The 15282-nt window shown below is 29.9% G+C and overlaps 1 protein-coding gene across 2 annotated transcripts in view; it reads left to right on the forward strand.

Moving 5' to 3' along the window:
* The window catches only part of camta2 (calmodulin binding transcription activator 2), a 142564-nt gene that overhangs the window by 120640 nt on the left and 6642 nt on the right, over window positions 1-15282 (forward strand). Inside the window, exons 19-22 of one of the 2 annotated variants that reach the window (XM_062957599.1) lie at window positions 3263-3334; window positions 6277-6297; window positions 6390-6586; window positions 14781-14855. In XM_062957599.1, coding sequence (XP_062813669.1) covers window positions 3263-3334; window positions 6277-6297; window positions 6390-6586; window positions 14781-14855 — 365 coding nt within the window. The remainder of the gene's footprint in view (window positions 1-3262; window positions 3335-6276; window positions 6298-6389; window positions 6587-14780; window positions 14856-15282) is intronic. The other variant, XM_062957600.1, reaches the window with a different exon arrangement.

Consider the following 15282-nt stretch of genomic DNA (forward strand, 5'->3'; position numbering starts at 1 on the left):
AAAACGTCCCCTTGGCAACATCCTTGCAGACAGCCGATTCTCTCAACACCAGAAGTGACTTGCAGTTTCTTAAGTCACTCCTGGCACAAAAAGAAAAAGCATCCCAAACAGATGACAAGACAGTACCGTAATAATAATAATAATAATAATAATAATAATAATAATAATAATAATAATAAAAATAACAACAACAACACAACGATAATGATAATAATAATTACTGTATATACTTGAGTATAAGCCGACCTGAATATAAGCCGAGCCACCTAATTTTATCACAAAAAAACAGGGAAAACATTGACTCCAGTATAAGCTGAGGTACTAATAAAATTACATTAATTGAGGCCTCAGTAGTTTAAATGTTTTTGAATCTTTACATCAAACTGTCATTTAAGATATGACTGTTCAACTCTGATTAAATCATTATTTTCATCTTCTTCAATGTAAATGTGCTTATGTATCCTTTTAATAATAATAATAGAGGGAAATGATAAATGTAATAATAATAATAATAAATGCAGTGAAATAATAAATGTAATAATAAATAGAGTAAAATAATAAATGTGTTAATAATAATAAAAATAGAGTAAAATAAATGTAAAAGTGACAACAATAATAGAGTAAAATAATAAATGTAATAATAATAATAAATAGAGTAAAATAATAAATGTGTTAATAATAATAAAAATAGAGTAAAATAAATGTAAAAGTGACAACAATAATAGAGTAAAATAATACATGTAATAATAATAATTCATAGAGTAAAATAATAAATAAAACAATAGCAATAATAATAGAGAAGATAAATATACCATAAATATTTGTGTATAAGCCGACCTGAATATAAGCCCACCAGGACCCTCACCCGAGTATAAGCCGAGGAGGGATTTTTTTTTCAGTCTTAAAAAAGGGCTGAAAAACTTGGCTTATACTTGAGTATATACAGCAGGGATCCTCAAACCTTTTAAGCTTTTTAATCCTTAAACTTTTTAATCCTTTTGACTGTTGAGGGGCCAGATTATCATTTGAAAGAGAATACAAACAAATTCTGATGCACACTGCATATGTCTTATTTACAGTGCAAAAACAACAACAACAAGTACAATGAAATAACAATACAATATTTAAAAATAAAAACAAATTTAACCAACATACATTTATCAGGATTTCAATGGGAAGTGTGGGCCTGCTTCTGGCCAATGAGATAGTCAAGTTAATTAGGGTTGTTGTTGTTGTTGTTGTTGTTGTTGTGTGCCTTCCAGTCATTTCAGAGTTTGGGTGAACCTAAATCTAAAATTTATTTATCTATTTATTTATTATTTACTGCATTAATTTACTACATTTGTATCACACCCTTCTCACCCCAAAGGGGACTCAGAGTGGCTTACAAATTATATGTACATACAATATATTATATTATTAGCATAGCACAATATTAGCATTATATATTACTATATTGAACTATACCACTATACTGTAATATTATTAGTAATATTATGTGTAATATAGAATATATAATTAATATTATTATATGGCATTATTATTAGTGTTATATTGTATTACATTATAATATTATTATCAATATTATATGTACATACAATATATTATATTATTAGCATAGCACAATATTAGCATTATATATTACTACATTGAACTATACCACTATACTGTAATATTATTAGTAATATTATGTGTAATATAGAATATATAATCAATATTATTATATGGTATTATTATTAGTGTTATGTTGTATTACATTATAATATTATTATCAATATTATATGTACATACAAAATATTATATTATTAGCATAGCACAATATTAGCATTATATATTACTATATTGAACTATACCACTATACTGTAATATTATTAGTAATATTATGTGTAATATAGAATATATAATTAATATTATTATATGGCATTATTATTAGTGTTATATTGTATTACATTATAATATTATTATCAATATTATATGTACATACAATATATTATATTATTAGCATAGCACAATATCAGCATTATATATTACTACATTGAACTATACCACTATACTGTAATATTATTAGTAATATTATGTGTAATATAGAATATATAATTAATATTATTATATGGTATTATTATTAGTGTTATGTTGTATTACATTATAATATTATTATCAATATTATATGTACATACAAAATATTATATTATTAGCATAGCACAATATCAGCATTATATATTACTATATTGAACTATACCACTATACTGTAATATTATTAGTAATATTATATGTAATATAGAATATATAATTAATATTATTATATGGTATTATTATTAGTGTTATATTGTATTACATTATAATATTATTATCAATATTATATGTACATACAAAATATTATATTATTAGCATAGCACAATATCAGCATTATATATTACTATATTGAACTATACCACTATACTGTAATATTATTAGTAATATTATGTGTAATATAGAATATATAATTAATATTATTATATGGTATTATTATTAGTGTTATATTGTATCTATATATATAAAAGAGTGATGGCATCACGGCGACCCACAAAACAACAAAACTACAGGCCCCCCAACCTCGAAATTTGACAACACAACCCATCATCCACGCCTCTAGGTTGATACAACAAAAAGAAAAGAAAAATAAAGTCCTAATTAGAGAGAGAGAAGAATAATTGCTTTTATCCAATTGCTGCCAGTTAGAAGGCTAAGCTCCTCCAACTTGGTCTCCTAGCAACCCAATAAAAAATAATAAAAAACACTAAAAAAAATAATACAATAAAATACTATAATAACAGAAAATAACTAAAAATAATACAAGAAAATAATAAAATATAATAAATAAAAATATAACACAATAAAATTAATAAAAAAAATGCAAATAACGTCAAATAAAAATTACACAACAATTTTTAACCAATACCACCACCACTTTGCCACAGCAACGCGTGGCCGGGCACAGCTAGTTACATTATAATATTATTATCAATATTATATGTATATACAATATATTATATTATAAAACTGAGGGCGGGGGCCGGGTCAATGACCTCGGAGGGCCTTAGTTTGGGGACCCCTGATATACAGTATATACTATATTTGAATCCATTGTTCCATTGAGTCCTAATCTCAGGTCTCAGAGTGGCATAGATTATGGCTTCCCTCCACCTTGACGCAATATACTTGATGCCGCCTAGAATCGCATTGGCCTTTTTAGCTGCAGCATCACCCTTTGGTCTCGTTCCAGGGCCGGCGGCTGAAGGAGCAGCAGGAGATGGCGGCCGCGGTCATCCAGCGATGTTACCGCAAGTACAAACAGGTATGTGCCGTCGGTTTTAGGGTCCCGGGGCAAACTTGGCCCCTCCAGGTGTTTTGGACTGCAACTCCCACCATTCCTAACCGCCGGTAGGCGGTTAGGAATGGTGGGAGTTGCAGTCCAAAACACCCGGAGGGAGGGCCGAAGTTGGCCCATGCCTGTCCTAAACTACGCAGTAATGTTATGTTGTAATGACTGTATTTACGAATTTAGCACCAAAATATCACGATATATTGGAAACATTGACTACAAAAACGGCTTGGATTATCCAGAGGCTTGGATAAGCGAGGCTTGGATAAGTGAGACACTACTGTATTTATTATTATTAATAAATACAGTTTATTTACAGTCCTGGTTAGCTTATATTTGGGTCAGCTTATACTCGAGAATATATGGTACATTTATTATTTTTCTCTATTATTATTGGTATTATTACATTTATTATTTTTCTCTATTATTGTTGCTACTACAGTAGAGTCTCACTTATCCAACACTCGCTTATCCAACGTTCTGGATTATCCAACGCATTTTTGTAGTCAATGTTTTCAATATATCATGATATTTTAGTGCTAAATTCATAAATACAGTAATTACTACATAGTATTACTGCATATTGAACTACTTTTCCTGCCAAATTTGTTGTCTAACATGATGTTTTGGTGCTTCATTTGTAAAATCATAACCTAATTTGATATTTAATAGGCTTTTCCTTAATGCCTCCTTATTATCCAACATATTCGCTTATCCAACATTCTGCCGGCCCGTTTATGTTGGATAAGTGAGACTCTACTGTATTACATTTATTTTACTCTTTTTATTATTATTAATAATACATTTAATATTTCACTCTGATATTATTATTATTGCATTTATTATTTTACCCTATTTATTATTACTTGTATTATTTTCCTGTATTTATTATTATTATTATATATATTATTTTACTCTATTATTATGATTAATCCAGAATGTTGGATAAGCAAGTGTTGGATAAGTGAGACACTACTGTATTTATTATTATTAATAAATACAGTTTATTTACAGTCCTGGTTAGCTTATATTTGGGTCAGCTTATACTTGAGAATATATGGTACATTTATTATTTTTCTCTATTATTATTGGTATTATTGCATTTATTATTTTTCTCTATTATTGTTGCTACTATTACATTTATTTTACTCTTTTTATTATTATTAATAATACATTTAATATTTCACTCTGATATTATTATTATTATTGCATTTATTATTTTACTCTATTTATTATTACTTGTATTATTTTCCTGTATTTATTATTATTATTATATATATTATTTTACTCTATTATTATGATTAATCCAGAATGTTGGATAAGCAAGTGTTGGATAAGTGAGACACTACTGTATTTATTATTATTAATAAATACAGTTTATTAATAAATACAGTTTATTTACAGTCCTGGTTAGCTTATATTTGGGTCAGCTTATACTCGAGAATATATGGTACATTTATTATTTTTCTCTATTATTATTGGTATTATTACATTTATTATTTTTCTCTATTATTGTTGCTACTATTACATTTATTTTACTCTTTTTATTATTATTAATAATACATTTAATATTTCACTCTGATATTACAGTAGAGTCTCACTTATCCAACATAAACGGGCCGGCAGAACGTTGGATAAGCAAATATGTTGGATAATAAGGAGGGATTAAGGTAAAGCCTATTACACATCAAATTAGGTTATGATTTTACAAATTAAGCACCAAAACATCATGTTAGACAACAAATTTTACAGAAAAAGTAGTTCAATACGCAGCAATATTATGTTGTAATTATTGTATTTATGAATTTAGCACCAAAATATCACGATGTATTGAAAACATTGACTACAAAAATGCGTTGGATAATCCAGAACGTTGGATAAGCGAGTGTTGGATAAGTGAGACTCTACTGTATTATTATTGCATTTATTATTTTACTCTATTTATTATTACCTGTATTATTTTCCTGTATTTATTATTATTATTATATATATTATTTTACTCTATTATTATGATTAAAAGAATACATACGCACATTGACATTGAAGAAGATAAGAATCATGATTGGATCAGATTTGGACATTATTATTATTATTATATATATTATTTTACTCTATTATTATGATTAAAAGAATACATACGCACATTGACATTGAAGAAGATAAGAATCATGATTGGATCAGATTTGGACATTATTATTATTATTATATATATTATTTTACTCTATTATTATGATTAAAAGAATACATACGCACATTGACATTGAAGAAGATAAGAATCATGATTGGATCAGATTTGGACATTATTATTATTATTATATATATTATTTTACTCTATTATTATGATTAAAAGAATACATACGCACATTGACATTGAAGAAGATAAGAATCATGATTGGATCAGATTTGGACAGTCTTTATCTTAAATTTGGGCTTTATGTAAATATTCAAAAACACCGAACCTACTGATGCCTCAATTCATGTCATTTTATTGGTATCTGTTTTTATTTCTGAAATTTACCACTCTCGGCTTATACTGGAGTCAATGTTTTCCCAGGTTTTTTTGTGGTAAAATTAGGTGCCACGGTTTATATTTGGGTCGGCTTATACTGGAGTATATACGGTATTTCCAATGCATACACACTATAGCAGGCCTGGGCCAACTTCGGCCCTCCAGGTGTTTTGGACTCCAACTCCCACCATTCCTAACCGCCTACCGGCGGTTAGGAATGGTGGGAGTTGGAGTCCAAAACACCTGGAGGGCCGAAGTTGGCCCAGGCCTGGGATAGAGACATTGGTGCACGGTGCATCAAAACACGGTGCAAAAATACAGTGCAAAAGCCCCCGTCATGCCTCCCTCTGGCATGTAAGTCAAACTAACCATCCCGCTAACCCCGCTCTCTCCTCTGTCTTGCAAGCTCACCTGGATTGCTCTGAAGGTAAAAAGAAGGGGCGGCAAATGGTGTTAGGAATGGTGGGAGTTGCAGTCCCCAGTGGGCCTAACCCTCTCCCCGGCTTGACCCTCCCGCAGTACGCCCTGTACAAGAAGATGACGCAGGCGGCCATCCTGATCCAGAGCAAGTTCCGGAGCTACTACGAGCAGAAGAAGTTCCAGCAGAGCCGCCGGGCGGCCGTGCTCATCCAGCAGTACTACCGCTCCTACAAGGAGTACGAGAAGCTCAAGCAGGGACACCGGGCCACGGCCACCGCCATCAGCCAGAAGATCAAGTGCGTGGGCAAGAAAGGGATTTCCAGAGATGGATGGGTGCCATAGACAGACAGATGGGATTGATGATAGACAGATGGATGGATGTGGTAGATAGATAAGATACACAGATGGATGGGAGAGTCATATAGATAGATAGATAGATAGATAGATAGATAGATAGATAGATAGATAGATGAATAAATGTGATAGATAGATAGATAGATAGATAGATAGATAGATAGATAGATAGATAGATAGATAGATAGATGAATAAATGTGATAGATAGATAGATAGATAGATAGATAGATAGATAGATAGATAGATAGATAGATAGATAGATAGATAGATAGATAGATAGATAGATAGATAGATAGATAGATAGATGGATGGATGGATGGATGGACTGACCGACGGACGGACGGACGGACGGATGGATGAATAAATGTGATAGATAGACAGATAGATAGATAGATAGATAGATAGATAGATAGATAGATAGATAGATAGATAGATAGATGGACTGACCGACGGACGGACGGATGGATGAATAAATGTGATTGATAGATAGATAGATAGATAGATAGATAGATAGATAGATAGATAGATAGATGAATAAATGTGATAGATAGATAGATAGATAGATAGATAGATAGATAGATAGATAGATAGATAGATGAATAAATGTGATAGATAGATAGATAGATAGATAGATAGATAGATAGATAGATAGATAGATAGATAGATAGATAGATGGATGGACTGACCGACGGACGGACGGATGGATGAATAAATGTGATAGATAGATAGATAGATAGATAGATAGATAGATAGATAGATAGATAGATAGATAGATAGATGAATAAATGTGATAGATAGATAGATAGATAGATAGATAGATAGATAGATAGATAGATAGATAGATAGATAGATAGATAGATAGATGAATAAATGTGATAGATAGATAGATAGATAGATAGATAGATAGATAGATAGATAGATAGATAGATAGATGGACTGACCGACGGACGGACGGATGGGTGAATAAATGTAATAGATAGATAGATAGATAGATAGATAGATGAATAAATGTGATAGATAGATAGATAGATAGATAGATAGATAGATAGATAGATAGATGGACTGACCGACGGACGGACGGATGGGTGAATAAATGTAATAGATAGATAGATAGATAGATAGATAGATGAATAAATGTGATAGATAGATAGATAGATAGATAGATAGATAGATAGATAGATAGATAGATGGACTGACCGACGGACGGACGGATGGGTGAATAAATGTAATAGATAGATAGATAGATAGATAGATAGATGAATAAATGTGATAGATAGATAGATAGATAGATGAATCATGTGATAGATAGATAGATAGATAGATAGATAGATCAGTTGATCAATGGATGGATGACTAAATGTGATAGATAGATAAATGTTATAGATAGATAGATAGATAGATAGATGACTAAATGTGATAGATAGCTAGATAAATGTTATAGATAGATAGATAGATAGATAGATAGATAGATCGATCAATGGATGAGATAGATAGATCAATCGATCAATGGATGGATGAATAAATGTGATAGACAGACAGACAGACAGATAGATGTGATAGATAAATAGATAGATAAAAGTTATAAATAAATGTTATAGATAGATAGATAGATAGATAGATAGAAGTTATAGATAAACAGACAGATAGACAGATGTTATATACCAGTGGTTCCCAACCTTGTTTTGACCAGGGACCACTTTGACCAGGGATGATTCTCCAACATTAGTTCCAAAATCAATTTTGGTCAACTTTAGATTGTTTGGTTATTTGGGGTGTGGATTCAGAAAGCTGCCTTGGAGAGACCACATCAGCTCTAGTATCTGATACAGAACATATTGCCACCCAGTAGTCGCCATCTGCTCGCCCACAAAAAACCATATTTAATCATCTAGAGCTGATGTGGTCTATCCCGGTGCCGTTTTCTGAATCAGTACCTCAAATAACATGAGGAACAGGCCTAAAAAGGAAGACACTTCCAGACCGGTTGCACTCGGGGAGGGAGGGAGGGAGGGAGGAGGAGGAGAAGCAGCAGTCAGGAGGCTTGTATAGACGGCATATTAGATAATAGACGGCACTTGCGAGGGATTTGCGGGTTTTGGCCAAGTCCAGAGGATGCGTCACAACGGCCAAGCGGTCACTTGTGTCCCTCTCCTCCTCCTCTCTTAGACTCTCACCTTCCTTATTATTATTACTAGCTGTGCCCGGCCACGCGTTGCTGTGGCAAAGTGGTGGTGGTGTTGGTTAAAAATTGTTGTGTAATTTTTATTTGATGTTATTTGCAATTTTTTATTAATTTTATTGTAAGTTATATTTTTATTTATTTATTTTTTTATTTTCTTGCATTATTTTTAGTTATTTTCTGTTATTATAGTATTTTATTGTATTAATTTTTAGTGCTTTTTATTATTTTTTATTGGGTTGCTCGGAGACCAAGTTGGAGGAGCTTAGCCTTCTAACTGGCAGCAATTGGATAAAAGCAATTATTCCTCTCTCTCTAATTAGGACTTTATTTTTCTTTGCTTTTTGTTGTATCAACCTAGAGGCGTGGATGATGGGTTGTGTTGTCAAATTTCGAGGTTGGGGGGCCTGTAGTTTTGTTGTTTTGTGGGTCGCCGTGATGCCATCACTCTTTTATATATATAGATTATTATTATTATTATTATTATTATTATTATTATTATTATTACTATTATTATTACTATTATTATTTATTTTATGACACCAAACAAGATAGATATGCTGGATTTCATTATTATTATTATTATTATTATTATTATTATTATTATTATTTACCATATATATATATATATATATACACACACACACACACACACACACACACCTTATATACAGGGAGCTCTGGCGTGGACTGAGCAGCAGCACCTTATATACTCGAGTATAAGGCAAGTTTTTCAGCCCTTTTTTAGAACTGAAAAAGCCCCCCACGGCTTATATTTATTTTATTTATTTATTACAATACTTATATCCCGCCCTTCTCACCCATAGGGGACTCAGGTGAGGGTCCGGGTTGGCTTATACTCAGGTCGGCTTATACATTTATTGTTTTCCTCTATTATTATTGGCATTATTGCATTTATTATTTTACTCTAATTATTATTATTATTATTAAATTGATCATTTTACTCTTATTATTATTGCTACTATTACATTTATTTTTATTTTTATTATTAATTTATTATTTTGTTCTGATATTATTATTGTAATGGCATTTATTCTTTTACTTTGTTTATTATTGTTATTACATTGATTAACTTACTCTATTATTACATGTATTATTTTAATGTATTTATTATTATTATTATTTTTATTACATTTATTGTTATTATTATTACAAGATGTTATTGCGCAACAACTCCCATCACCTCTGATTATTACCTGCCATGCAGACTGGAAACAATGGGAATTGTATTTAATGGCCCTTGTGGCTCTGAGGTCAGGAAAAGGTCAAAGGACATTTTAACATTGGGCATCTTATCCACAAGCCTTGGATCTCATTAATAATATTAATAATAATAATAATAATAATAATAATAATAATAATAATAATAATAATAATACTTAATTTTTGTATCCTGCCACCATCTCCCTGAAGGGACTCAGGGCAGCTAACATGGGGCCAAGCCCAAAAGAAAAACAAGGTGTAAACAAGTTAAAATATAAAACAATAACAGTATAAAAATCAAATAAAAACAGATTCAAGCATGAATTGTACAGATAAAACCATGAAAGAAGGATAAAATAAAAGGCCATAAAAACAACTTAATCACAGATGAATTATTATTATTATTAATATTATTATATACCATATATATATATATATATATATATATACACACCTTATCTACAGAGAGCTCTGGCGTAGACTGAGCAGCAGCACCTTATATACTCGAGTATAAGGCAAGTTTTTCAGCCCTTTTTTAGAACTGAAAAAGCCCCCCACGGCTTATATTTATTTTATTTATTTATTACAATACTTATATCCCGCCCTTCTCGCCCATAGGGGACTCAGGTGAGGGTCCTGGTTGGCTTATATTCAGGTCGGCTTATACTCAAGTATATATGGTACATTTATTGTTTTCCTCTATTATTATTATTGGCATTATTACATTTATTATTTTACTCTACATATTATTATTATTATTATTATTATTATTATTATTATTATTATTAAATTGACCATTTTACTCTTATTATTATTGCTACTACAGTACTTATATCCCGCCCTTCTCACCCATTGGGGACTCAGGTGAGGGTCCTGGTTGGCTTATATTCGGGTCGGCTTATACTCGAGTATATATGGTACATTTATTTATTTATTTATTTTTATTTACAACATTTATACCCCGCCCTTCTCACCCAAGGGGACTCAGCGTGGCTTACAAAAATTTGGCAAAATTTAATGCCCAAAATGCAATCATAAAAACAAAACAATATAAACAAATCCATTAATAACATTGTTAAAACACATTATAAAAACCTTAAAAACGTATATATAATTAATTCCATTCATCCGAGATCCTCATGCTTCATCCTTAAATCAAGCCATGTCAACTTATTTATTGTTTTCCTCTATTATTATTGGCATTATTACATTTATTATTTTACTCTACATATTATTATTATTATTATTATTATTATAATCAATTGATCATTTTATTCTTATTATTATTGCTACTATTACATTTATTTTACTCTATTTTATTACTATTATTAATTTATTATTTTGTTCTGATATTATTGTTATTATTGCATTTATTATTTTACTTTGTTTATTGTTGTTATTACATTTATTAATTTACTCTATTATTACATATATTATTTTAATGTATTTATTATTATTATTATTAAATTGATCATTTTACTCTTATTATTATTGCTACTATTACATATATTTTACTCTATTTTTATTATTATTATTAATTTATTATTTTGTTCTGATATTATTGTTATTGCATTTATTATTTTACTTTGTTTATTATTGTTATTACATTGATTAACTTACTCTATTTTACATGTATTATTTTACTGTATTTATTATTATTATTATTATTATTATTATTAAATTGATCATTTTACTCTTATTATTATTGCTACTATTACATTTATCTTACTCTATTTTTATTATTATTAATTTATTATTTTGTTCTGATATTATTATTGTTATGGCATTTATTATTTTACTTTGTTTATTGTTGTTATTACATTTATTAACTTACTCTATTATTACAAGTATATTTTAATGTATTCATCATTATTATTATTATTATTATTATTATTATTATTATTACAAGATGTTATTGCGCAACAACTCCCATCACCTCTGATTATTACCTGCCATGCAGACTGGAAACAATGGGAATTGTATTTAATGGCCCTTGTGGCTCTGAGGTCAGGAAAAGGTCAAAGGACATTTTAACATTGGGCATCTTATCCACAAGCCTTGGATCTCATTAATAATATTAATAATAATAATAATAATAATAATAATAATAATAATAATACTTAATTTTTGTATCCTGCCACCATCTCCCTGAAGGGACTCAGGGCAGCTAACATGGGGCCAAGCCCAAAAGAAAAACAAGGTGTAAACAAGTTAAAATATAAAACAATAACAGTATAAAAATCAAATAAAAACAGATTCAAGCATGAATTGTACAGATAAAACCATGAAAGAAGGATAAAATAAAAGGCCATAAAAACAACTTAATCACAGATGAATTATTATTATTATTAATATTATTATATACCATATATATATATATATACACACACCTTATCTACAGAGAGCTCTGGCGTAGACTGAGCAGCAGCACCTTATATACTCGAGTATAAGGCAAGTTTTTCAGCCCTTTTTTAGAACTGAAAAAGCCCCCCTCGGCTTATATTTATTTTATTTATTTATTACAATACTTATATCCCGCCCTTCTCGCCCATAGGGGACTCAGGTGAGGGTCCTGGTTGGCTTATATTCAGGTCGGCTTATACTCAAGTATATATGGTACATTTATTGTTTTCCTCTATTATTATTATTGGCATTATTACATTTATTATTTTACTCTACATATTATTATTATTATTATTATTATTATTATTATTATTATTATTAAATTGACCATTTTACTCTTATTATTATTGCTACTACAGTACTTATATCCCGCCCTTCTCACCCATTGGGGACTCAGGTGAGGGTCCTGGTTGGCTTATATTCGGGTCGGCTTATACTCGAGTATATATGGTACATTTATTTATTTATTTATTTATTTTTATTTTCAACATTTATACCCCGCCCTTCTCACCCAAGGGGACTCAGGGTGGCTTACAAAAATTTGGCAAAATTTAATGCCCAAAATGCAATCATAAAAACAAAACAATATAAACAAATCCATTAATAACATTGTTAAAACACATTATAAAAACCTTAAAAACGTATATATAATTAATTCCATTCATCCGAGATCCTCATGCTTCATCCTTAAATCAAGCCATGTCAACTTATTTATTGTTTTCCTCTATTATTATTGGCATTATTATATTTATTATTTTACTCTACATATTATTATTATTATTATTATTATTATTATCAATTGATCATTTTATTCTTATTATTATTGCTACTATTACATTTATTTTACTCTATTTTATTACTATTATTAATTTATTATTTTGTTCTGATATTATTGTTATTATTGCATTTATTATTTTACTTTGTTTATTGTTGTTATTACATTTATTAATTTACTCTATTATTACATGTATTATTTTAATGTATTTATTATTATTATTATTAAATTGATCATTTTACTCTTATTATTATTGCTACTATTACATATATTTTACTCTATTTTTATTATTATTATTAATTTATTATTTTGTTCTGATATTATTGTTATTGCATTTATTATTTTACTTTGTTTATTATTGTTATTACATTGATTAACTTACTCTATTTTACATGTATTATTTTACTGTATTTATTATTATTATTATTAAATTGATCATTTTACTCTTATTATTATTGCTACTATTACATTTATCTTACTCTATTTTTATTATTATTAATTTATTATTTTGTTCTGATATTATTATTGTTATGGCATTTATTATTTTACTTTGTTTATTGTTGTTATTACATTTATTAACTTCCTCTATTATTACAAGTATATTTTAATGTATTCATTATTATTATTATTATTATTATTATTATTATTATTATTATTACAAGATGTTATTCCGCAACAACTCCCATCACCTCTGATTATTACCTGCCATGCAGACTGGAAACAATGGGAATTGTATTTAATGGCCCTTGTGGCTCTGAGGTCAGGAAAAGGTCAAAGGACATTTTAACATTGGACATCTTATCCACAAGCCTTGGATTTCATTATTATTAATAATAATAATAATAATAATAATAATAATAATAATAATAATAATACTTAATTTTTGTATCCCACCACCATCTCCCTGAAGGGACTCGGGGCAGCTAACGTGGGGCCAAACCCAAAAGAAAAACAAAGTGTAAACAAGTTAAAATATAAAACAATAACAATCAAATAAAAACAGATTCAAGCATGAATTGTACAGATAAAACCATGAAAGCAGGATAAAATAAAAGGCCATAAAAACAACTTCATCACAGATGAATTATTATTATTATTATTATTATTATTATTATTATTATTATTATTATGTTTATTTGTAACCCGCTTTAATTCTCCGAAAGGAGGCTCAAAGCAGCTTACAATGAAAAGTGAAACCACACAATTGAAAATATACAAAAATGAAGTCATTGAAAGAGAACAGTATTAAAACCCACCATTATAATCCGTCAAAACATATTCAGAGCTACAAATCGTAGCCGCCCCTGACATGCTCTTCCTTCTTTCAATAAATCCAAAACTTGTCATCTTGACTCAATAGTACAAACTTCCAGATGTTAAAGTATCTCAACTCCCATTAATTGTCCTCCTGATGATGTCTAAATGCAGGCAGGGCAAAGAAACCCCTTGAGTTGCATTGATCCAGGAAGCAGAGGTGGGACACCAATGAAATCGTATTGCATTGCATGACGCTCTCCCTTTATCTAACCCTTTATCTTTGCTTCCTCCCAACAGAGGAAACTTCCTGACCAAGAAGCAGGATCAGGCCGCCCGGAAGATCATGCGCTTCCTGCGCCGCTGCCGCCACAGGTAACAATGGGGGGGGGGGGGTATGGGACCTGGGACCCTTCCCCAGCATTGCATTGAGCGGGAGGGGTCTGGGTGGGGGTTACGGTGGGGCATGGGATCCTCTATCTGCAATTAGGTGTGGACAATGGGAACCCGGTTGCAAGGAAGGACTTTTTGGGAAACGGCATTCGCAACCATTTGGAAATCATAACCTTTTAGAAAAGTTTGATCTGTCAGAAAAGAGCCAAAAACCTGTTTGAGTAGAATATTCTCATGTGGTATACAACCAAAAGGAAATATACAAGGCATTGCCTTCAGTTGCTACATTTAATAATAATAATAATAATAATAATAATAATAATAATAATAATAATAATAATAATAATACATCACACAGTCCTAAACACTTGGGAAGTGTTTGACTTGTGAGTTTGTGATATGAAATCCA

Source organism: Anolis carolinensis, chromosome 6 (assembly GCF_035594765.1).
Source record: "Anolis carolinensis isolate JA03-04 chromosome 6, rAnoCar3.1.pri, whole genome shotgun sequence".
In the NCBI taxonomy this organism is placed as follows: domain Eukaryota; kingdom Metazoa; phylum Chordata; class Lepidosauria; order Squamata; family Dactyloidae; genus Anolis; species Anolis carolinensis.